Source organism: Cotesia glomerata, linkage group LG4, assembly GCF_020080835.1.
Source record: "Cotesia glomerata isolate CgM1 linkage group LG4, MPM_Cglom_v2.3, whole genome shotgun sequence".
Taxonomy (NCBI): domain Eukaryota; kingdom Metazoa; phylum Arthropoda; class Insecta; order Hymenoptera; family Braconidae; genus Cotesia; species Cotesia glomerata.
In genome coordinates, this window is record NC_058161.1 from 8,695,142 (window position 1) to 8,722,702 (window position 27,561).

General features: G+C 29.8%; 2 protein-coding genes across 6 annotated transcripts; one reads left to right on the forward strand and one right to left on the reverse strand.

Annotated features, from left to right (window-relative positions):
- Positions 1-1,280: 1,280 nt before the first annotated feature.
- LOC123263221 (putative mediator of RNA polymerase II transcription subunit 26) lies at positions 1,281-25,944 on the reverse strand. 5 transcript variants are annotated; one of them, XM_044725814.1, is made up of 13 exons: positions 25,137-25,944; positions 24,710-25,047; positions 22,329-22,676; positions 22,088-22,227; positions 21,867-22,008; positions 21,553-21,796; positions 21,122-21,225; positions 6,605-6,975; positions 5,203-5,566; positions 3,672-4,752; positions 3,381-3,560; positions 3,161-3,298; positions 1,281-1,670 (listed from the first exon to the last, which is right to left on the reverse strand). In XM_044725814.1, exons 3-13 carry the CDS (start codon positions 22,517-22,519, stop codon positions 1,449-1,451), a joined length of 3,177 nt encoding a protein of 1,058 aa, XP_044581749.1. In that variant the 5' UTR covers positions 22,520-22,676; positions 24,710-25,047; positions 25,137-25,944; the 3' UTR covers positions 1,281-1,448. The 5 variants fall into 5 exon arrangements, with proteins under 5 accessions (XP_044581749.1, XP_044581753.1, XP_044581752.1 ...); XM_044725818.1 differs by having other exon boundaries at positions 22,329-22,501; positions 25,137-25,943; XM_044725817.1 differs by having other exon boundaries at positions 6,617-6,975; positions 25,137-25,943.
- On the forward strand, positions 17,393-20,488 carry LOC123263222 (prolyl 3-hydroxylase OGFOD1). The gene is made up of 2 exons (XM_044725819.1): positions 17,393-17,605; positions 17,697-20,488. The coding sequence occupies exon 2, from the start codon at positions 18,202-18,204 to the stop codon at positions 20,167-20,169; it is 1,968 nt and encodes a 655-aa protein (XP_044581754.1). The 5' UTR covers positions 17,393-17,605; positions 17,697-18,201; the 3' UTR covers positions 20,170-20,488.
- Positions 25,945-27,561: the final 1,617 nt, after the last annotated feature.

Consider the following 27,561-nt stretch of genomic DNA (forward strand, 5'->3'; position numbering starts at 1 on the left):
GCGTTTATTTGTTTTTAAAATATAAATTACTACTTGAACCAATAATACAATAATAGTAATAATAATAATAATAATATTAATAATAATTAAAAATAGTAATTTAATTTTACTTTATATAAATAAAATAAATCTAAATTTACATAATATAACATTTTTTTCTCTTTTGCATTTTTAATATTGAATTTTCGCATTGCTAATTAATTTCTATTTAATTCTCATTCATACAAATAAAACTCATACATTCATCGTCTGCACAAATTGATTGTATATACAGATTAATTTGTTATGAAGAGCTCTTACTACCGATTTTTCAATATACATATCCATAATTCGGTTCTACTACTTTTCAATAAATTCTTCAAAAAAACACACTATTAACATAATTATTATTGACTTTAATTTACAAAAACATATTACAATTCATTTAATTTTATTCGTTTATCTGATAAAACAAGTGTATTACGATTAACAGTTACGCCGTAGGGTAATAACCTAATTATTATATTTAAGAGTATTGATTAGGTGATATATTTGGTACAAATCGATAGGCGGCTCATGAGTAAAATTTAATCAAAAAATGAAAAAAAAAAAAAAAACAAAATAATTTTAATCATCGTAACAATAATTTGATTCACTCATTCAGCTATTTTTATTTTGTGAATTCCATACTATTTTATTATTATTTTCTTAATCTATTATCACTGATTATTATATTCAATAAAAAAATCGACCACAAAGATACTTTTTTGCCATTAAATGTCAGTAACAAAAAAAAAAAAAAAACGTTTTTTTTCTATAAAATAAATAAATTGTGATCGTTTTTGACTTTAATTTTTTTATTTTTATATAAAAGTGATAATAAGCTTTAGCTCATCAGTGCAACAAGCAAAAATTGCGGCTTATGAAACCGCACCAAATAATTATTTACATGCAATAATTTTTTTTACATTACATTATAAATTCATAAATATATTTATTAACACAACGTTGATTACTAAGTTAGTCGATTTTGAATTCATCAATATATATAAATCAAAAAGGCGTATAATTTATTTGAAATTATCGATCTTTAGGTCATTATGTCTAAGCTATAAAAACGATTCTGTAAATTAAAATGACTTTCTATGTACTCTTATAAATAATATGAACAACTTACTGATTAATTCTTGCTTAAAGGAAACACAAAAAGAATTACTAATAAATATATTTAATCGGAATCTTTGATTTAACAACATATAACGCGGCTATTAATTTATGACCTTCTTTTGTGTACATTTTTGTCGGTAAAATTTTTATTTTAATATATTTATATTTTTAATTAGTCTGAACTTTTAATGCAAATGAGATATTTTTAAACTTTAACATTAAATGATTAGTTACACAGCAACATTTATCGAGAATATTTGACTATATTGCTGAGTACACGATCGTTTACAAACAGCCGACTGTTATGTTTTAGGTGCAAAAATTTCAACAGATTGTTGGTTTTGAGTTTTCATAGACTTTCTACGGTCTTCCATCATTTGACGACGTGCTTGTTCACGAGCTTCACGTGCTTTACGATTAGCCTCACTCGTTGCTGTTGCTTTTGGTTTTTGATTTATAACACGACGTTTCGCATTATTGCCGTTTTGTTGTGTGCGTGCTACTGCTGCTTTTTCAACAGCAACCTGAAAAAATTAACAGTCAATCAATCAATCAATTAACAAATTAACACAATTCCAATGAATGATCATTTTTTTATTACAAAATAAAATTTTTAAACCACAGTTTGACTTTAAGCTACAAATATTCGGGATGTAAATTTTAAAATAGCCAAAATAAAACTAAGCATTACATAAACATAAAAGTACAATGATAATTGACAATAACTTTTGCTTGATTTCAGAAATTTATATTCTATGTTGACTTTTAAATAATTTAATAAATTATTCTTGACCAAATTTTTACTTTTAAATATCTTAAACAAAAGTTTAAATAAATTAAATTCGAATTCATGTGGCAATTTTTTATATTGATCAAGTTGACGTGTTGCAATAAAATTAAAAGAATCATTTTTATGAGTGATTTTAGGAAAGTAAGGATGATAAGTTGGACGGAAAAAGATGAGATATTCCACAGCGAAGACGCGATTAATTTTACCAGCGCTTATTTTATCTCGTTTTACTGTTTTTTTATTTATTTCAATTGCTGTTGATCCATCTGGAGTTTTCATCGAGCTTTTTTTTCGTTTACGGAGTAATTTTTTTCGTTGTTGATCGTATCTTTTCATACGATCTAATTTGCTATTTAGTGTCACAGTAGTATTTTTTTCTGTAATTGTTATTTTTTCACGATCGACAAAATTAATGCTGTTGATAATTTCTTTTGAAATTGGAATAAAAGGTTGAGAGTCACTTTGAGACCAAAAGAGACTCTGTTCATCGTCTACGATACTTTTTTTCTGCTCAATTGGTGCCCACAGTGAATAATTGGTGGCTTCTTCTGACGATAATAATGATTTATCTTCTACAATTATACTCATTCCAACAGATGATGCTTTTACTTTTGTATAATCTCTATTGTCTATCTCAACGTCTGTTACTTTTATGTCTTTTAATTTTTTTTTCGATAGATTTATAACTTCTGGACGAATTAATTTTTTATGACACATTTTAGAAGCTTGCTTCAATTTCAAAATACTGTCTCTTGTTAATTTTAATGATGGAGTACTTTTATTAATATTTTTAAAATTTTCAGGCTTTTTGTTATTAGAATTTCTTTCAAAATTTTTTTTTAAATTACTCAACTCATCGGACTCAGACAAAATAATAGAATTTACTATTTCTTCACTTAAAAATGATTTATGAGAATTAATTTCCGATGTTTTGTTACTAAAAGAAATTTTTTTTATTTCATGAGACTTTTCATCTGGTTTTTCTAATACTTTAGGTGACTTAAAAATCATTTTACCGTTCTTGATAGTATTTATCGCTCGTGGAATACCACTTTTTGGTTTTGAAATCGGTCGATTTGGTTTGGAGACTGATTGAGGTGATTTTGAAATTTGTTGGAAAGGTTTTTCAACATTTGGAGATAACTTAGGACCATGGATTGGATGTTTTGACTGGATAGGCTTCAAACTAAGACCAGGAACACTTACAGGTGAATGTGAACATACCTCTTGCCACTGAGAGTTTCGTAGTTTGTCTAAATGTTCAAATATATCGTTGACTTGGACAACTTGAAGCATCACCATATCCCAGAAGCCTGCTAGATCTTCATTTGTGGTCGGGAACACTTCACCAGGTATTTGAGTCTACATTGAGATAAAAAAAATAAATTAAAATAATTTTCTAATAATTTGATTTAATAAATCAAAAAATATTGAAGATACTTACAATATTTTTTTGACAAAGTCCCTCGAACTGCTGCATTTTTTGGGTAGCTAATAAACGAGCTTTACCTGCTGCAGATCTCAATTTACCTGCAGCTTCTTCTGGCAGCGATTCCACATTTGCTAGTTCAGCTTCAGCAGACGCAGCCAATTTAAACAGTCTATCGATTTCAGCTTTCAATAACTATAAAAAATATAAATATTACTTATAAACTAACAAATTTGTAATGCGTTATAAAGTTGAATAAAAATGGTTAAAAATGAATAATTCATTCAAATTAAAAATTATTCTTACTTTCATAAAATAATGACCGTCTTTAACTTCAACGGCATTATCTTCCTGAGTCGCTTTTGGCAATTCAGCAAGACTAGTTGAACTAACGCTTGTCTCAAGAACAGGTAACACAACTTCCGGCGCCGCTGGCTGTTGATCTGTAATACTCGTCATACTAGGACTTAATTTCAACGAATCATTCTCATGATTTTTATTAGCTGTTAGTTGCGTAGTTGTAATAACATTCGTCACATTATTAGCGGCTGTAACATTAGCAACGGCAGCAGCCGCAGTTTGAGTAACCGTAGCGACAGGTACTTTCACTACAACCGTAACATCATTTTTCCTAGATGAAACAGATATCCTTTGCATTGGCTTCACGATCTGTTCACTCCCATCAGTGGGTTTACGGGGACTCACAACTGGTAATTGTGCTCGAAACTCCGGTCGCAAGTGACGTAAAACAGGTAAATTTTTTAATGACTCTTCATTGTTAGCATTATCCAAATTCAAATCATTATTATTAATGTTACTACTATTATTGAGCGATGATTTTTTATTAAAACTATTGTCGCTGTTTTGAGATTGATTAGAACGTCTAAAAAAACCCTGAGCCAGAGCACCCGGACCATAAAGTCTTTCAACACGTTGCTGAATAAAAGACTTTTCACTGCTCGATGACAAATTTAGAGTTTGACTTTCTATCTCTATAGAGGATCCATTCAAGAAACTGTCTTCGGCGCAAGATATATTTGATAAATTTGTGTTATTCATTCCACGGGGTGATGATGCGTATGACGAGTTTGGCGAAAATGATTTGTTAGCTTTATTATTTACAACAGTTGTTGTTAATGTTGTTGTTTTCTTATTTCCAACACTGCGAATTGGACTAACATCCGGAAAATTTGGATGCAAAGAAACCCCACGGTCTACTTCCGAGTAATCTTGGAAGACATTTAGTGTGCTTCGCGACTCCACGAATGTCTCTATTTTGCACTCTTTGCCATTTGTAAATCCGTTTTGACGATCCATTGCTAATGGTGATATTGATTGACTTTTTGTTGGATAGTTGAGCGGTGGTACTCCTAAATTTTCGTTTGATCTGAAATTACAATATTCAATTATTAATTTGTAACAAATATTTACAAAAAACATAATTTCTAATAAAATAATATATGATATATGTTTAATAAATCGAACAAAAATAATTTTTCCCTACTAAAATCTGAAGCTTATAACAAAAAATCAAGTCGACTCATCAAATCATTGACGAATAACCGTAACTATGTACCAACAGAATAAATGACAACCACGGAAAATTTTATTTTGATTAGATTTTATTTTTATGATAATCTAAACTAAAAAACCTGAAATAACATGAGTTTGTTTAGTCAAGTGTCCCCTTGATATTAGTATACTTTTATATGATATTTAAGCTATGTAACTTTGAAAAAGATGAGCATATTTTATTTTTTGATAATAAAACCAAAAAGTTTAACTATTAAATCGTCTGATGATAATAATAATAGAAGTAATTAATTAAATAAATTACCTAAAACCTGCAGGACTAGTTTCACGTGTAATTAATCTTGAGCCAGGACTGCTGTCTCTTGATCTAAATCCTTCCCTGAGTTTACTATCGTACCTCGTAATACCTGAGTAACCACTGATACTGCAAGCCAGGCCTAAGTAGCTCGGCTTCTTAGTCGTCAGCTGCTCAGCTGTTGGTTCATTCTCACCATTAATAATACTATCACAATTATCAACAATTATTTGTTCTGGTTGCTTATCCAACGTTTGTTGGTTGTGCTTTTGAATAATCTCACTGCTATCACCACCAGCAGACGTTGTATCCCCGTTACTTGACAGATTTAAGCTGTGTAGTGTTCTTTCCGACACAGAATCGACTGTTGGCTCTGAAAAAAAATATTTCATAAATTTAAAAAATCAATAATAATAACAAATCATTATTATAATTAAATCACATTTAATTGCATAGGTATTTTATTTTTATAAGTTAGAGTAGCAGAAAAAAAAACACACACATCACAAACGAGTTTTATTCCCAGGGAAATAAAATTCAACGTTGATATAAAATAGGCCAGAGACATAAATCTTGTCTCGCCAAAACGAGAAGTACATCAAGTCTATATTTTAATTTTAAAAAAATAAATAAATTACTATTTAGCTACTGTAAGATCAGATCTAAGACTTAAGTGAACAACTGATAAAACATTTTAGAACAGGAATAACTTAAACGCTTGTATAAGTTGAACATATTCTTATATTTATCTACTATAGATCTATCCTATAACTATAACTATTATTACAACTACCAATAAAGTTATATTTCTAAATATGAATAACAGTACATTAATACGCGTCTAAAGTGTACGTACAAGTTTAGCGATATACTAAGAAAGTGTATTAAATATTTTAGTCCCTCGTCTCTCTAGATTATCTTGGACACAAGTCAACAGACGTACGGACAAAAGTCTTGTCCCACAACTAAATGTGCATACCCACGAGCTAATTTAGATCTTAGGTGCAGTCAGAATAGAATAGAAAAGCTCTCTTTATCTTGGTCTTCTTGTTATCTTCTTTTTCTTTTCTCAATCTCAATTTCTATCTCTATTTCCCTCTATATCTTTTTCTGTCGAGTCTGTGATGTGCAGAAATGCGAACATGAGTTACAAGGGATCAGCGACCGTACGTCGTCGGCCAATATCGTAACCTTGAAGAAGTGATGCTGTTAATATATTCTAAACTCTAAATAATCATCCAACTACTCTAAATACTTACATTATATTAATAATTACACTACTACTCTACTATCATTAATAATTAAAAATTAATTTCCCTCAACTACCAATAATAGATCCAATAAAAAAGGTGCAGTTTCAGGTTACAAATAATAAACAATTAAAAAGATCAAGGGTAATTGTAATAATTACTATAAATCCAACCTGATCGGTCGGATGCCGAGCGATCGACGTCGAGGCTGCAGCTACCGATGCTCTCTTGACTGGTCATATTGGGATGCTTAATTGCACCCGTTCCAGTGATAACTCCAGCACTTGCAGGACCGCCACCGGTATTGATGCTGTCCGCGGTGTCAAGTCGTTGATAATGCAACGGCTGGACCGCTAACGACAGTGGCCGGGTGCGACGATTAGGCCTGCCACCGGGACCACCGCCACCACCACTTCCCGGTAATCCTGTCACCGTCACCGTTGTGTCTTTGCCGTTGTCTTCCTCCAGACCCGCCACCTCGCTGTGGCCACCGCGGTTACGCTTTTCCTCTGGTGTTCGATCCTCGTGGACACTGTCGATTCGATTTAGTTTTTTTTTCATTCAATTTCAATTATATTCAATTCACTTCAATAAAAGTCTGTTTTCAATTCAAGTATTTACATACATATAATACATTAATATATGTTAAAATGTGCGTGCATTTGTTAATAGTAAGGGTAAGCCGTCTATCTCTGGTGCTTGGTATACAATCGTGCAGTGCAGTCGGACATCGATCGCTTAGTTACAAGTGTCATTGTCAATGCACTTTATATTTATTTAACACTAATATATAATATTAATACTAATGCATTTATAATAATAGAGTCTACTTATTATTTCATATGTGCAGTAGCTATTAAAATTATTAGGCGTGTGCATTTAATGTTTACATGCTTATAATTATAAATTATATTTCCTCAATAATTTGTACAAATATTTTTAATTATTAGATTATTTTATATCTAATTATTTTTAAGATTTTTTTAACCAATAAATTACTATAAAGAAAATTAGAAAAAAAAAAACTAATTATGGGAATTTGATGAAATTAAAAAAAAATTATTTTTTTGATAGTAATTTATTTGATTAAAAAAATCCAAAAATTATCAGATGTCTGTTGATTTTGGTACCATAAAATCTTTTATAATTTTATAAAAAAAACAACAAAAACTCACACTGTTAATTAAACGCAGGGTTTTCTGTAATTGAAGAGCCCTTAATAAGTTATTTGTATATTCAAATAATTATTATTATTTGGTTTTTTTAATAATAATATCAAAAGCGGGTAGTCTAGGCGCTCAATGATTATCTAACACCCGATTGAAAAATAGTACCTGCACCGCCAATGCTTCCATATGAAGAATCGTGATGGGCCCTTTTTACTCGCCGCAGGGTTTACCGTGTACGTACCACTTTCAATTTTCAACGGCATTATTACTTTCTTCCTCACTGAATAATAACAATAATAATAACAAATAGAGTATAGACAACCACTGAGATATCAGAAACGAGGTTCATGTGAATTTGAATTTATAATGATAAGTAATAACAATAAAAATAATAATATTAAAGCTGATTTATTATTCAGACTAACGTAGCTTTAGTTTATATTAGAAGGTGAGCTTGACGACGAAACGACCGACTCATCGGAGTTAACGCCAGCCAAGGAGTGACTGGGAGATACCGCGGGCTTAAACGTACCCATCCTCAGTTTGTCTCTCTTACATTCAAAGCTTACACTTTATCATCGTCAATGTCTTTGTCTTGGTCTCTATCTGTACTTGGTACTACATGTATAAACTTGTGCTTGTACCACCACTATTAGATCTTGGCGCTACACTAGTATAGATTTTAGTCTTGGTTCTCCTACCTCATCTTCCACGTAGTTATTTGTTCCCTTCCTGATGCAGAGGAGACGGAGCCAAGTATTTTTGGAACCCCTGCTGGTACGAAAGAAGAAGAAGAATATGAAGAAGAGAAGGAAGAGGACGAGTAGTTGTCGTGGCACGCGCTACTCTTCACCAACTCAAAACAGTTTCGCTGTGACAGATAATACCACTCGCTTTTTTTTTTATTTCTAACGTACTTAGTTTTTTTCTTGGACTTTAATATATCTATATATACATTACTTTTTACTTTATTTTGTTGACATTAATTCTTTTCTTTTATAAACATGTCTTTTATCATGACGATTTAGCATCCACATGAGCGCGAAAAGCCACTACGAGTTAACATAATAACTCTTTATGAGTTTGTTGATAAGTAAAATTGAGAACTCATGTTTCATAGTGGGTATACTCAAGTGTATTGGGGAGAGTCATCAGGTATTAAGTGTCTACACACGTGTCTTTAAAATGTCTGGTCTACATATGTACGTCGGCATCACTTACTATCATATTAACACCAACATTAAGCATATACATTTATTTCTTATTATAACCAAATAAAAAACTTTCTATCTAATCTGAGTAGAGCTTCTTTGTGGCTTTACTTAAAAACTCATCTCAAAGATTAATTATTATATTTTATTTTATTCAACTCATACCCAAATTTCACCACAAGCTATTCAATTCATTCACCAGCTCAATATTTCAGTAGTTATAAGCAAAGGTTGTATTTTTGAAAAATTAATTATCACTATGGCCATGAGTGAAATAAAATCTTCTCCACTTCTGACTTATATGGTTATTATATTATTTATTTAACTCCATACAACCGTGCACATGAATCCTTCATCTCATCTTTCTCCAGCTGTAAGCTGTAAGCTAGCATAACTCAGTTGTATTACTCGTATATAGTAGTACAAAGATCGTTAGGCATCTCGAGTGGGTTCTCCGCGTCTTGCATCAAGTGTCGCATTAAACGAACCAGAAACTTGTCGACGACCATAAGATTTTTAAAACTTATAGCCTCTACTTCTCGTAGTCGTCTCTTTTAATTACTCCAACTTGTACATTATCCCTTTTATACATGGTACTTTTATTTTTTTCCATTTATTTCTTCAACGGTCCGTTTTATTCACGTATAAATCAGTCGGAGCTTTAAATAAAATTTGGGGTTAAAGTTAAAAAAAAAAAAAAAAATACGTTAATTTATTTTCTTTGAGAAATAAAATATCCCGTAATAATAATAATAATCATCATCATCATCATGTATATTCCGGAAACTTGGGGTAATGTACGTAGCTTTTAAGTAAAGCTTTCCTGTTGGATATTGAATATTTAATGACACCGTCCTTGCCCCTGGCAACGCTCGGTGTTTCATCGATTCTCCCTGCTCGTCGATAATAGTTAAATGACCTCGCGTGATGCGAATCATACATTACTCACATCTACATGCGATACACTTATGTATAAAATGTATGTATGTGTCGAAACATAGACAGACCCTGGCACCAGACAACGGGATGATGGTTTCGTTTAGTTTCATATAATATATACACATATATGTATATATAGTCATGACATGACACGACGCGCTGATGATTTGAGCATCAGTATGTTGCAGCAGCAGTAGCAGCATTTGAATTCATATAATATAGCTTCCATGCTGTTCTGCATTCCCAGACGGCGACCAGAAAATCTCTTGTTCTCATACTATTCATCCGTTACAAACTATTATTTAAATTTTTAAAAATCCTTTTTTTTATCTAACAATTTTTTCCAGAACTCTTTATATTTTTCCTTCTTCTTCTTTTTTTTTCTCTGTAAGTCCATTTCACAGATCAATTAATTGTGCCGACTCAGCATTGAATTTTGAATTGGAAGGAATCTAAAAGAGTTCAGTAGCATTAGAATAAATTTATAAAAGTATAAACACAAAAAAAAGTTACCGATAAATTAGTATGTTTTTTTGCTTCCTCTTCCTGTCTGGTTTATAATTACACCGCGGATGATGATCCGGAAAAGCTGGTGATATTCGTCATGCTTACTGTCTTCTTACTCTCCCTCGCTCTTGACTCTCTCCACTCTCATCATCATCGCAAGGGGTAAGTGACACCGCACGAACTTTTAGTCTCTTCTATCTCTATTTATAAACTTTAAATAAACCAATAAGACTTTTGAACCATAGCGTACGCTCTTGTTGTAGGCTTTTTCTTAGATCTTCAACTTGTAACTTTGTTCTGTACTTTTTTTTATTTATATCTTTTAATATTTATTTTTACTACACTTTCATTTATTTTTCTCTACTCAACTAATGTCATATTATTAATAATACTATTACTATTTTTATTTATTTTTATCCGTAACGTTTATTTCATTATTCAGCTCATTCATGATTTATTTTCATAATAAAACAGATCTATTCGATACGAGTGCAATCAAGGGGCTTAGGATCTAAAGGGAACAGTTACAGATGTTAAGAAAGTTTTTTACAAAAACTATTCATGATTATTATAAAGAAAAAAAAAATTTCATTGAATTGATTCAACTTTTTCGATTCAAATGTAAGAACTAAGATTAGTGTCTTCAAAATTAATTATTCCAGTTTTTTTTTTATGAGTAAGCAGCCTAAGTTCTTCAATTTGACCTTAAAAATTTTGAACTTTTTCTTAAAATATTTTCAACTGAAAGAATATAAAAATCAATTTTTTTTTCTATTAAAATTTAAGTTTTTCTATTAATCAATGTGTAATTAATTTTTAAAAGTTTTAATTGCTATTAAAATCTGATGATTATGTGAAGGCTGAAGCAATTTTAGCGGCTATTCATAGTTACAATAATTAATTGGAATTTGACTGATCTGTAAGACGTAATTTGGTAAAAATACTTTGTATTATTATTTTATTTATTAAAACTTTACTAATATATAATTGTTTTTATTATTGTAAGGCCCAGATGAAGTCAGCAATGACTGACGAGACATTGACAATATAATAAAAAAGATTTTGCACATAAAAGTTACTCATGCTTCCCTTTAAAATAATAAATTAATTAATAAAAATTTTTAAAATATATTTTTATGTATTATTATTATTATGCTTTACTTGTACACCTCTCGGTTTTTACAAGGCTGATTCCTCTTTTTCTCCTAGCTCTACGCTTTTTCTATTTCTCATATTGGACCTCAGCAAGTCCCACCCGACACTTCATTTTTATTTTAATTTTTGCGGCTGTGGACCGACTTGTGCTTTCTGTACCGTATTCACCCTGAACCTCACCTCTCAGGCTGTTGGAACAGAACCATGGGGAAACCACAGAGAAAACCCATGATAGTACAGTCGGAGCTGGGCTAAGTCTACAATGATTGATAAGAAACTTTTTTTTATCGACCACTGGAGCATTAGGCCCCTCTCCTAGTGTGCAGAGATCCCTCGCGCTAACCAACGCCGACTAGAGTGGTCACCCATTCAAGTTGTTGCTTAAATGGGTGATCACCCAAGTCAGACGTGTGCCGCCCGGCTATCTCTGCCACTTTCAGAGGCTAGCAACGTAACGCACATATTTTTATTTATAATCACTGAAAAGATAGTGATGCGTGCCGGGATCGAACCCGGGTCCCACTCTTTCGAAAAGAGGACACCGAGCCGACTAGGCTATTGCCCGCCTCAATATATTTTTATGTAAAAAATCAATGAAAAAATATGACTTTATTCTTTCATGAACGTGTTTTTATATTATTTATGGAAACCACTAATAATTTTCTTTTAATCTATTTAAATAACAAATTACAACAGAAAACATTTTATTTTTCCGTGCATACTTTTCGATCCTAAGCTCCTTATTTATCATGATCATAAAGAAGTGTATGGTAAATAATGAATAATCTATAGAAGATACACTTATCGAAAAAATACATAGTTGATTTGAAATAGCGAGAAAGGCTTGAGTAAAAATGCGTGACGCAGCCGGAAATGGAGTAACCGATACACTTGTGAAATGCTTCGCTGCATTACACGAAAGGAAACAAAATTATCATAATAATTCTCTCCAAGTTCCACCGTCAAAATGGTTCTTATTTTAAAATTCCCCGCAAACCTTTTTTGAAATAAAATAAATTTATTCTCTTTAATTACCGATGCATGAAGATGTACATTAAAATAACTATAGTTAAATAATAAATAAATAATTTTTTTTCTGGTATCTTCATTCTTCGGCACATGATTGTAGTCATTGAATTTAAACCCTAAAGATTCATTTTTTTATTGCACAAATAAGTACTTGTAATTGTACTTCTGTTTGTGTGCGAGAGGATAGAGGTGGGTCGTGTCATTAAAACCGCCTACTTATATTTATGTCCTGGTCTCTCTTTATTATTATACTGTTAACACAACGCAGTATCACGGTCGCTCGAATTTAATGCGTGGGATCGAGATCTTTGAAGCTCCAAATTGTCCATGTCATTCCTTTTGATGTATTTTTTAATAAATACCTTCGTGGATTATATTAATATATACTTTTATCCTTTTTATTCAGCTCTTTAATCGTGTCTTTCTTTTTTATTTTTGTTGTTTTCTTTTCACTTGTAATTAATTATTTGTTTGTATAATAATAATTAATAACAATTAAATAATTATTATGTGTACATTTTATAACGCAAGAAAAGTGCATTCAATTACTACATTAGTTGAGATAGTACAAGGCCTCAAGCATGGAATAATTCACCAAAGAATGAAATAATTTATAATAATCAACGTATATTACAATTAATTTATATATTATACAGTGTTAACAAGTTTAAATACTCGTACTAATAGGATTCAATTTTAATTACAAATAATAGCTCATAAATTTTTATTTGAAAAATTATTTTAAAGTCAATATTATTTATAACTTCATGAAGAAGTTTAATTATATTTTTAAAATAATACAGTCATTTAAAAAATAAGATTTTGTATATTCTAAAAAATTTTTTAATGAAAATTTGAATTGAATTTTCGAAAAAATTAATTTTGTAAACAAGAAATATTCAACAAACAAATACTATATAAATTTAATGGAGTCATATTTAACATTTGACACATTTTACTCAAAGAATTATCTCAAAGTCAATATTAATAATATATTTATCAACTTTCTGATGATAAAGAATATTCAAATATTTAAGTAGATTATTCAATATTTAATAAACGGAAGAATCAAATATTTTATGTTAATTAACTCAACGTAGATCGTACATCTTAAGAAAAAAGGAATATTATTCGACTGAAAAATTTATTTTAAATAATTTTAAAATTAATTAAAAAATTTACTTAAAAAAATTTCTTCTCGAAAGAAAGTTTAAATTTATTTTTACGGATGGGAAAACTTTTTTAATTTTTAAATTATCTTATTCTAATAGATCAATTTTTTAAATAAAAATACAGTATTTTAGAATCTCAATCATGATTAATATCATGTATTTTAAAATAAGAATATATATACTTTAATTAATTTTTAAATAAATAAATTTTTTTTAATAAAAAAAAAACCTATTTGTTAAAATTAATATTGCTACAAAAAATATCTATCGACTTCCTAATGATAGATAAATATTTGAATAATTAATCTACTTAAAAAAGGATAATTCAATGTCGTTTTTTAATTATAAACACTATTAAGTATATTGAGTGTGATACGTAAGAATAAATAGAGCGATCAGCTGATTTAAAATTAATGATATAAATTAAAATAAAAATAAAATAACAGAAAGTAGATCCAGTGAGTGAATGTTTTTTTTAAAGGAAAAGCTTATAATACATAACATGTATGTCAACTAACAAACGAGAGGAACCGGATTTCCGAAAAAGGGAAAAGTCCAAGATGCAGGTTTAGCTACGTCACAATATCGACAAAACGCCTACGCATCATTTTATGTATGCAATTAAATACCAAAGTAGTAAACGAGCAATACAACATATGACATGACAGCTCTGCGTTATAATAGTTAACTTATTTATTTATTTACATAGAATAAGTGTGTTATATACATTTAATACCGTTTGATAAGAGTCTGAAATAACTGCAGATAGACACAAAAAGGTGTGATGAATATCAAATGAGGATGAAAAGAGAGAGAATCTCTGCAGAGAGGGAGAATCTCATCGAAAGAACCTGTTATGTTCCGGATAAACTTTTAAGCACACTCAGGAATTTAATGTACATACGATGAGAGATAGAAAGTATGTAGCGTAATATGATAAATAATAAAACAACGCACACAAATGTAATTGAAACTTTTTAAAAATCCAAATACTTGAAAATTTATCATTGATAAGTGAAAATGGTAAAATTCTTTATTTAGTCGTTGTTTTTTAATTTTTTTATACTGTGGTGCTAGCTAAAAAAAAATTTTCAATTTTCTCTGATATCTCTTAGAAAACTATAATTTTGTTATTTAAAATCAACAAAGTTTATCTGAAAAATGGATAAAGAAACTTGAATAAGATGATTTAAGCTCATACTTTTCGTGTAACAATGCATCATTTATAATTAATCATTTAATTTAATTTTTCATCTTGAATAATTTAAGTCAAACTTAAAATTCGCTTTATTGTAAAAATTAAGATCTATAAAATGATTTAATCACAATATATGTGCTACAAACTCTAAAAAATACAGTTAAACGTGGGTACATAGAACAACAGAACTCATTAAAAATTATGCGTTTGAAGTGTTCAATAGAAGAACGAAAAGTTAGATATAAGACAAAGAAAAAGATGATCAAACAATGAATAACGGAATTAAACAAACGTTAATAGGGTCAATGTTAATTGGGCATAAGTGTTCCTAATATTTTATTTTGTAGTTTATTGTGATAACAATAATAATAATTATTATTTTAGCTGTTCACCTTCTCCATTGATAAGTAGGCTTGAAAAAGGCTTGGGTAATTGAACCTACTCTCGACAAGCTCAATTATCTGGAGACAGCTTATTATATTGACGTTATATTGCCCATAGAAGACATCAAGATTGCTTATATTATATTACTGCATGTATAGTAATAGTACTAGTAACTAGTTATTTAGTGGATGTGATTAATCGCGAATAGTGTACAAGCAGAGGCGTGATCACAATATAACAACGTTATTTCATTTAGCACGAATGGATTGACTGAGAGTGCCGGAAGAAAATTACATCAATCTCTCACTCAATCTAATTAAATTTCCCCGTTGCTCGCTTATTTGTCATCATTTACATTTTTCACTTCATTATAGTGATAATTATATTTTATTTTTTCTACAATAAAATTTAATGGCTGATAGATTTTAAAATGTAGTACATAACGAGTCACCTAAATGTAAGAAGCTAAGAAATCTTTTACTAGTATAAAGAAAGTACCGTTCAAGGTCGACACGATACCGGTCGATACACTGGCACCGTCATCATGCATCTCGTAATATTGCCGTTATTATTTATACCTGATGATCGCTAAATTAATAGTCATATTTTGTAAATATACTTTTATCGATCGGCTTAGTAATCTTTGCGTAGCCATTAAAATTTTCTCCACGTTTAATATTTAATCGATACTTCAAACTGCAAAATAAAATAAAATAAAGAGAAAAATGTCCTCAAAAATAGTGATAATAATGATTTAAAAAAGTAAATAAATAAATATGAAAACAAAAGTTAATGGTACAATATGTATTGTTTACTAGATTATTGTTCTACTTATTGTTAGTAGATAACTTTTCATTGAACGCAAGCTGATTCATGACAAATGTCATACATAACTTAAGTTAACTTAAAATAACTATTATTGAACGATAATTTACGTTTAAATAGGTAATTACAGATAATGAACAAAATTCTGGTATGTAATTAAACTCACTGCGATAAATTCCTGCATGCGGTGATAATAAACAGGTGACGCTTAATGATCTAGTTGGTGGAGAATATAACTAATCAACACACAATTGAGACACTCCGTTTTTTTTTTTTCTATTTAAATATTAAATAATAAAAATAATAATAACAGGTCAAATTAATAACTAGGTCCTTGATATAAGACAAGTGAACATTAAATAAATAAATAATTTAACTTCAGTAATAGCAATAAATCAATGAAATAGAACGAAGCACAGAGGTTCAATGTTATATGTAGTATGTTGTGCTAACTAAAAGGACTTTTGAGGAAGTAGACACTTGAAGGTAGTTCACAGGATAAGAGACGATGAAATATGAATATGAGGAACGAGACACTGAGACGTTCACGTTGCAATGTACACAGCGGTAAAGAGCAACGGTGTTTTTCCCGCAGGGGAAACAACACACAAGTTAAGAAGAAATGATGTTGGTGTGTTGTGTGTAGAGGTGGTAAATGTAATACCAATGAATAACCACTACCACCTCTTTTTCTGTTTTACTAAACTCATGTAGCTTTACTGGTATGATATTGTAAGTATATCTATAACTATACAATGCGAGCACGACCTTTACTTCATTCTATTTATTTATTTAAGCATTTTTTTGGCTGCCTTGTCACAATATAACGGACCCATCATTATCACCAAATTAAATTAAAAATTATTATAGCTTGTTATCTATTTTTTTTATAATTAATATTTATGTTATAAATTATTTTTCTTTACTTACATATTTATTTGCCGCCCGTCAACGGCTGATGTAAGATTTTATTTTCGCGTGACAATTTACGGGCTTGTAAAATTATTCAATTTTTTATTTATTGGTAATTGATTATTTAATTTTTATTAAGAAACTAAGATTTATTCAAGGGTGTGCCTGACTAAAATTTATTTTTTTACATTTAAGCCGTCACACTGGTGAACAACGCGAACCGTCAAGCGTGGGAAACGCGGATGCCATCTTGATCTGAGTGCGATTGTAGCGCGACCGCTCGGAAGCCGAATTAATTAATTATTTTGCGCGCGTTAAATTTTAAATTGACATTTTTATAAATTTTTCGTGAATGAAAAAATTTTGTTTTTATTTATCTAAGCATTTAATAATTAGTTAAAGCAATTGATTTATGATATAATTATAATGATATCACGCGGAAAAAATTTTTTTTTATTTAAAGAGGGCGTTATCAGAAGGTGTACGTCACTGATGTTTCGATCGGGTCAATGTTTTTAGGAGTAATAATAAACTTTATAAAGAACACAGTATGGAGCAGAGTGACAAGAAGAGATATATTGAATTCTATTTGCGAAAAAATTTTTAAGTTTACACGAGGTCAGCAGGTGTAAAAATAGTTATCAATAGTCATCAGTAAAAGGTAACTAAAATATATAATTATATTTTTATTATATATTTGTGGTATTATTTTATTGAATTATCGGTTAAAATATATAAATATTTTATTGTAGGGAAAATTACATGTGGTATAAGACGTCGACCACGTGGGCCCCACGTTTTTGAAAACAACTGCCGAAAGTTATTTTAATTGTTAATTTATATCACGTAATATCAAATGAGAGATTTTTAGACTGATTTCAAAGTAAATAAAATAAATAATATTTATTAACTATAAATACTGATCATTAAGAACAAGATATTCGCAAAACGATTTATTTTCGTTACGTCATTAATTTACTTCTTAAAAATCTGTCATAATTACGCTGATTTTTTTTTCTCATGAGAAAATCTTTTTCGGAGAACCGGTAGATATTGTTAATATGAATTTATGGGTCATGAAGAGTAATTGTTGAAAAAAAAAAATTTAGATAATTGATCTTAATAATAATAGTCATAATAATAATGAAAATGATGCTGTGACTTGTGAATAATTCGTAATTATAAGGAAGATTTGATAAGAAAATTTGATAAAAAAATATTCGAGCACACAGATTAGAATAAATTGAGGTAATAACTATGAACAACGAAGAGCCAGCATTGAAGAAAGCCAGACAGTCCATCTTGTCAAACCATGTTGAAAGTGTCGAGCTTCAAGATATATTTCGTAAACATTGGTCTAATCACATGAGCTTCAAATCTGATGACTTGGAAATTATTTCGGAGCCATTTCGTGTTTGCAAAATTTCAAATTTTATCAAGAACGAACAATTCATGGAGGATTTGAAGAGCGAGCTGTCTGAGGTTCAGAGTAAAAGAATTATGCTGGATTTGTATCAACTCGAGCAAACAAGTGACTTGGGGAATCACTTGATCGACAGTATTGAGGTATTTCATCGAACATTTCGTACTGATATGGTCAAGTGGATGCAACAAAACACAAGTATCGAATTGAATTCAACAATTTCAATGACTGGTTCGTGCTATTATGATACTGATTATCTACTTTGTCATGATGATAACATGAGTGATCGTAAAATAGCATTCATATTTTATTTGATGTCCAATTGGACTGCAGCTGATGGGGGCACACTCGATTTATTTGATACTGATGAAAAAGGATTACCTCGTAAAATTGTTCGTTCTCTGGTGCCAGAATATAATTCTCTTGTCTTTTTCGAGGTTTCAAACCACTCTTACCATCAGGTAGCTGAGATAACGTCCAATTTATCTAGATGGTCTATCAACGGATGGTTCCACGGGCCGAAGATTGAAAATTTACCACCAAGACCCCAGATTGAATACAAATGGTTAATTCCGATGGACGATGATCAAGATTTGACTGCTTGGATCACTGATACTTATTTGTGTCCTGGTATAGTTGCTGGTATCAAAGAGGATGTTGAAAAGCAATCGTACGCTTATATTGCACAATTTCTCAAAGCTGAGGTTTACGAAAAATTGTCTAAGGAAATAACCGACGATTCAATAAAGTGGAATAAAGTTGGACCGGCAAATTTACGTAATTACGAAGTTGCTGATGAGTCAAGTTTGCCAGGTACTTTGAAAAAATTTTATAAATTATTTCGCTCGCTGCCATTTTTTCAATTACTAAAAAATTATACTGAGTTGGATTTAATTCCTGATAATGAAAATATGAAACCGAGAATGACAATTGAACTACAGAGATGGTCTAAAGGCTGCTACACTCTTATCTGTGATAATTATTGTGATGAAGATGTGGATGAGGAACAAATTAATGGTTGTCATGTTGTTGACAGTAAACATACTCTAGGAAGTCAAGACTCTGTTGATAATGGAGATGATTCTGATGGAGGAGCTGCTGATGAAGATACTACCGATGAAAATCATGACAATGATGAAGCTGAAGATGATAAAGTAAGTCCTAATAATCGTGAAGAGAGTAAGTTACAAAAACAATGCAATGATTTAAAAATAGAGTCAGTTGACTTCAGTACCAAGATGATGAACGATAAAAAAGAGGAAAAATCAATTGGAAATGATGGCGGCAATAACGGTAGTCGTGAAGATGATGGTTTTAATGATGATAATGTACTACGCAGTATTTTGAAAGACATAAAACCTAAGGTCGATAGGCAAGATGAATCTGAGGAGGCATCTTGCTCTAAATCAGAAGACTTTTTCAAGAGAAGTCCACCGCTGCATCCTGATTCCGAGGACCCAGACGTTTCGGATATCGGAGATTATCTTTCTGGTTCTTCGAGATCATCTGAAGACGGAGACGACCGAGACAATGTTGATGAAATAGATGATTATGATGACAGTAACATCGAACCAGGAACACTGGATGTTATCATGCAATTCAATACTATGCATGTTTCCGAATCAGAAACTATTGATTACTTGGATCCTAAAGAACAAGACAGCGCTCTTATCCATATCACTCCTCAAGACAATCATCTCTGCTTAGTTTATAAAGAATTAAGTACCTGCAGGCTTCATAAGTACGTTAATCACTATTTTGAGGGATATTACTACAATTTGATTTGCACGTACCGTGAATAAAATTGGTTTATGGCGATAAACAATAAAAATAATATGAAAAAAGGGAAAAAGATATATCACATTTAATAATAATAATAATAATAATAATATATAAACAAATATAGAAATCCACAAAATGTAATGTGTAATATACCAGTAATAATGAAATTAATAAAATAATAATTACTATTGATTAATTCATAATAAAAGTACTGATCAATTTTATAAAATCATGTCTAATCAAAATTCTTTGTACTAAATTTCAATTATTGGGATATAATCCTACATGATGCATGTAATATAGTATTTGTATTAATAAAATTATCAGTATTGATTTCAATCTATTAATTTAATTTTATTTAATAAAATGATTTACTTAAGTGTTGTTTAATATATCAATTTAATAACTGTGTTAATTAATGATTTCTTTAATTAAAAAATAATTCAACGCTTTATAATTACTCGATAATTTATAAGTGATAAGTTATTGATATATTAGGTAAAAAAATTTTTAGATTCATAGATTAATTTTTTAAATACTGAGACTTATATGACACAAAAATGCAGATATACAAACATTATACGCTAATTAATATTTATTCAGATGCATGTATATTTATATACACACAATATAAATGTTAGAGATATGAGTATGAAAAAAAGTAACTAATAATAATAATAAGACAAACCATGCACACTTATGAATTAATTAACTAATTAAATACATTGCCAAAGGTGTGAGCACATTTTATTATCGACATTTTTTTTTTCACAAGTGCTTTATTACTTGCTTAGCCCAAAAAAAAAAAATTTTTTTTTTATAATGATTAATTATTAATATTATTATCAAAAACCGAAGCGATAGATTCAGTAAAATAGTAATCTATTATAAATGCTTATTAAAAATTAAATACTGTTAGTGGCAAAAAAATTAATTGAAATTTAAATAATTAAATATAGATAAATAGCTTACGATTTATCTAACGAATTTTTATCTTCCACCAATTTAATATTGTTTCCTTGAATATTTTGATTCTCATCATTGGCAATACTTATAATTATTTGACTATTTGGCATCTGAAATAATAAAATAATATTAAATTTTCAGAAAAATTAGTATTTATATTTAAATAAAATATAAAAAAATTTTTCTTTACGATCGATTAAGCTAACAATTTAAGTAAGTGTGCACAAAGTTAATATTACTCAGTTAAATGATTGGACAGGGCCTCGCCCATGAGATTTATATCGTGTATAGGAGACAATCGTTCCAGTTGATCAAGAATTAGTTTAAGATCAAAGGAAGGTCCAGATGTAGATGGAGTTATTTATTATTACAATAATAATAATAATGATATTGATAGGTAGCCAGATGATGAGGGATTGTGATCATTTGAGACGTACCTGAGAAGCCGAGGACGAGGGTGAGGCACTGAGCATTCTCTTTCTGAGCTCATTCAACTGCAACTCCTGCTGGTAGCTGACATCATTGTCTTGAGATTCTGCGTGTCGCGGATCGTCTACTGATTCTGTTGAGTACTCTACTCGAATCCACGGGCAGACCATTGGGGATGAAGGAAGCGAATTTTTACTTCCTGGTCGCGGAAGTCGCGGAGATAATCGACGAAGTAACGAAACTAATTTTGATCTAGAAATAAATTTTCGTTATTAGTTTAAAATTTATTTAATAAAAAATATTAATAAGATTTGAAACATACTTTGTTGTGGGCGTACGGTGACCACCAAACCTTGGGCTACGAGATAGCAAGTGCTCAGCACTGCGACTTGTGTCTTGCCAATCAGAATTCACTCTTCTTCCCATTCGCCAGTCTAAACTACTACTTTGGCGCCCTTGGTGAACTAAATTTAATAAAATAAAATAATTATTTAATTAAAATATAAAGTGTTGATGTAAAAATGATAAAGTTACTTGACTTACGTGGATCTGAAGGACGTTGACCCATTCTCCAATCTAAAGATGAACTATTTCTATTGACATTATAAATGTTATCACAGGACTTAGTGGCAAGGCACGTCCCTTGACGACGCCTGAGCAGTTTTGATACTGGTCCCAAATTTCTGAAAATAAATAATTTTATTTAATAAATATTACAGATAAAATAAAAAAAAAAAAAGATTTATCTTTTTAAAATATTTAATAACAAAAAATGGATACTAACTTTTTAAATTTTTTCGTATGACTCGGTGGTTTATTTTCACAAGAGGTCATTTCAATTTCTGGTTCTGGACAATATGAACCTATTCTGGTGTGACTAAAAGCAGCCCTCAATTGCACACCATCGAGAGGACGGAAATTTCCTCGTTCCGTTGATGATACTCGTACAATTTCAATCTTCGGACGATTTTCCATTCTCAAATTAATTTATCTCCTCTCTTTCTCTCATACTACTTTTGATTTATCAATTTATTTACTCATGCATTACTCATGAATTTTTAATAATAATAATCAATCATTGCAACAGTGTGAACATGAATATAAGTTTCGCAAAGCGTGTAAGGCCATCTTCCTTAAATAATAAAACACAATAAACTAAAAAAAATAATAATAATAATAACAATAATAAAATAATAAATCAGAATATATTAACGATGAAAGTTTAATAATCTAATTGGATTAAATTATCAAAAATATAAATAGATAGAAAGCACGCGACCATAAATAATTATCAACATCAATAAATATCATAAATATTGTTTTTTATGAAAAACACTAATCACTGATGATCTTCACTCCCGCATGAATATAATCAACTATAGACATGTTTAATATTATATATATATATATATAATACAATAGATAAACATAGCTTAGTCTTTTCTCCATCATAATAAATAAAATACCATGTCAATAAATTTATAGAGCGGCAAAAATATAGTAAAGAGACTCGATGATAAATATAATCGACAAATTGATAGATAAATTCATAAAAAATCTACTGTTATAAATAACATAACAAAGATTTTAAGTGACTGAAGGATTATATCATAAATATAACAAAAAAAAAATAATAATTGATAATTAAGCGTGTGCTCGAGTGATGGCTATGTGATGTAACGCTTCGACGAGCGCCATACATAAAAGTAAAATTTACATGTATGTATCTATATATCGTACACATAGACAAGCTCCAGGCTTTAGCTTCTGTAATAACACGTGCTCGAGTTATAATAATATATCTAATATATGTAATCTCCCGTCAATACACACTCCAGTGTCACAAGCCAAGATAAATATTTACTGATATGTTTAAGTTGTATAAATACTTTCCGATAAGATTATTTATGTACATAGTTATGTATATGTATATAGATGTAATATTTATAAACACAATTATATTTTTATCATGACCTTACAATTAGTCGATACGCATATTTAACAATAATACCATAATTGAAATTAATTATAAATTAATCGATCCGTAAAAATCGATAGATAATTAAATTTTGATCATTAATACTGTAATGTAATGATAATTTTTAAGATAAATAATTATAGTGGTTAAAGACTATGAAATATTTTTAGATTTTATAATTGTATAGCTATTGCGACATACGAAAGTTTTGCCAGCTATTTCATTTCTTAAAGTCTAGATATGCGTCCTTGCCAACTATACAATTAGAGTATATGTCTGTATATATGCATATATGTACATATGAATGTTTGAAATACTTGCGTGAACATTGAAGACTGTATTAATATAATGTAGTGTTGTGTCTCATTCATGAGATACTTTATCATACAATAACATAGTAACGTGTACGAGTATTTAAAACGTCATTCGATTCATTTCTTCAAGCTCATATTACCAGCAAATATAACGAGTCTCATATCATATCTATACTGTATACTGTACCAATTGTAATTGCATATATAAAGCGCACTAATACTAAGTTCGTATATTTTTTAATGTTGTTGTTGTTGTTGTTGTTGTTGTGACTATTGTACTGCATTTTAATGTCTGTCCTTATTTTTTATGCTGCTGAATTTCAATGCTTTTATGCAAAGCCTGGTTGCGAAGCTTGCGGCTATAAAACAGCAAGCAGCTTTTTTATTATTTTTCTTTTACTTTATTTTCTGCTTACGAGGCTCTGCTGTTAGGTTTAAAGCTTTGACACAATATTTTATATTATTGCTAAAGTACATCTGGCGAAAAATAATGCATTGCTAAGTGTCGATACAAGCCAGAGCAATGATAATGTACTCTACGTGAAATCTAGGTTGACTGGGTTAATGAATGAACATTTGCATTATAATTTATCAGCTTAAACTTTATTAATTATTAAGTTTAGTTGGTTTTGAACTTTTGACGTCAAGTTATTGATTTTATTAAAATTAGAAAATTTTAAAACACATGTAGATTACCTAGTGCCCGAATAAAGTAAAGATGAAAGAAAAACCCAGTGACCGGTATTTTGTCAACCGATAAATTATTTCAACCGTTCATTCATTACCTTTATCCTACATGAATATAAAAATAAAATTTTTCCATCAGATCATTAATTAACAACGGATCGTTTGCTACAATATTAAATAAACTACCTGATAAATACAACGACCCGTTTTCAGGATCGTGTCGCCTCATATCTTCTTTAGTTTCCCTAGTTTATCTTCGTCATAAAAAAAAAAAATTACTTTTATTTTGCCAAACGTACTACTAAAAGTTTTGTGACCGAAATAAATTTCAACAATAGAAAAATAACAAAGATTTGACTTGATTACGTTGGCTTGACAAAAGCCAACGATCTTATTTTTTGTATGTCAAACTCTCGTAACATTTTTAAAAATCTTCAATTAAACTCAGTAGATCAAACTCTTACGGCTGTCATCATCATCACCATCACTAGCATTCTAAATTAAACAAAGCGACTTCACAGAAGCTACAATCAAAATACAACAAATAAAAATTAATAAACAAATAATTAATAATATAGCCACTGATTAACATAAAATAAAGATAAAAACATACTTTATAAAAATGTAGTGTTTCATTAGAATATTTCTGGTTTTGTATCTCGCTTTGAATCCAACTCCCATTTAAATTTAATCATCAATCAACCCAAGAGCTTAAAACTCTTCAGTAACACCTGTTTATCAACACAACAAACTTCAATATAAACTAAAAAAATAAAACCCAAAACTCTTCCTCTTCAGGGCTTAAAATTATTATAATATCAGACTACACTGTTGTAAATCACAAGATAAATAGCAATAAAAAACCGAGACGCCACCGAACAGCACTTAAACCTCACATCAGGCATCCGTAGGCTTTTCCCTCGCTTTTTACCCGTTAAATCAGGTGTGTCAGGTGTTATTTATGGGACTCCTGGGCTTCTCGGCACTAAACAAGATAACAAATAACAACACTAATGTTGCTGTTGAATTTAAAACTTTTGCGTATGATTATAGTTATATTATGTATTACGAAACTATACTCCAAAAGCCTCCTTTTATTTTTTTTATTATTTTCTCCGCGGTGCTCTTAAACTTGGTACTGCTTCTTGCCCGAGACGATGCCGTTGACTGCGGAGTAAAGTACGGAGTACCGACATTGAGATCACCAGCATAACACCAGCTATTACTATAAAAAACACGCCTATACCTACTCAACTATTTCTTTTTGATAATCTGTTGTCTTGCTCTTGACTATTGGACACCGCCCGTGCTATGTGATGATGATGATGATACACACTCTCTCTACAGAGAGCTCATGCTCTCTCTTCGCTGTCTTCTCTAGATACTGGCACACTATCAACGCTGTAAATATATACAATCTACACATCAGAAACCTACCAGACACTAACAGACCTGCGCCGTGACTTTGGACTTACACTCCATGCTGTGGTGTTTTTTTATTATTATTATCAATACTTATTCAACTTAAATATATATATACATATATATATATATATATACAGTATATATATATTATATATATATATATATATATATATATATATATATATATATATATATTTTCTTTTTAAGTAATATATTACTTGTTCCCTGTGTTATATTTTTACATAATCGACTTGACTGGATCAGTTATTATGAAAAATGTATTCTAACTAATTGAACATAATGTTTATTCAATGGCTCCAAGGATTTATGGATTTTGCTAATGCTTATTGAACAATTACAGTTACTGTAAATCGATATTTATTCAAGATAATGATGGGCGTACGATTGATTGCTGGTAGTAAGGCGTTATTTCTTAGAAAAGCATGGGTTAACGCCCGCGAAGGCGACTCGAGCATTAAATATTTTTCACGCATGCGCATCTGCATTACTATTCATTTTAACCGCACTGCTGATTTGAATTATTATTTTTTTGAGACGTCTTATAAATAATAATAATAATCATAATAGGAAGTGAAACTAATGCTTGTGTTAATTCTAAATTCTTATGTACTCTTTAGTGCGTTCACTCGAGCAAAAAATATTGCTACTAGGATTAATTAATTTTCTAATTAAAAAATAACAATATGTAAAAAATATGCATATATAAAGATAGATAGATTTTTTTGATATTTCATTTATTTTTAAAACATACATTTGAAGAATATGTGTTTTTATGTGGTCCTCTTGAATATTTTCTTTATTCATCTTGAAATTCTGTATTAATTAAAATATTTATAAAAATCTAATTTTGTTGAATACTTTTAAATATAAAAAACAAATAGAAAGTATAGTGAAGTGAGTAAAATTTAATATATAACATTAATTTCCTTGATGCATCTTCAGGTGGAATCGAACTGGAAACCTGAAACAAAAACTAAATTCTCCTTCGACCTCTGTCTCTTTTACGAACTTACCATGTACTTATTACTATTATTATTAATACTATTATGTAAATAATGAATCTGAAATAGAAAAATAATCCTTGGTTTACTCTAAATAAAAAGATCACCGACTCACTTTATCACCACGAGAATTCGACATTTGAATAAAAAAAAAAAAAATTAATAAATAAATAACTAACACGACTCACTAATCAAGATTATCTGCACAATCGATCTGTCAATAAGAAATCACGCGTTACTTTGGTGCACAATTGATAAACTAATGATTTAATAAATGAATAAAAAAAAAATTTTAAGAAATGTATGACACAGCACCATTTTTTATATCACTTGTCTTGATTTTTCAAGTATAATCTCTTTAGATTTCATCTCACTTAAAACGAACAAAACTTTGACTAGTAAAAAAGTTATTTTAAAAAGTATAGAGAAATAGTAATTAGAGAATTTACATATTCATGTTCAATAGTTCAAATCTAAAATTCATTACAATAATATGAGATCAGAACTTAGTAATTGAAGATTAAATAAAAAAAACGTCACTGAATGCACGAACAAACGAAAAAACTTCAAACTCAACCTTAACTTGAACTT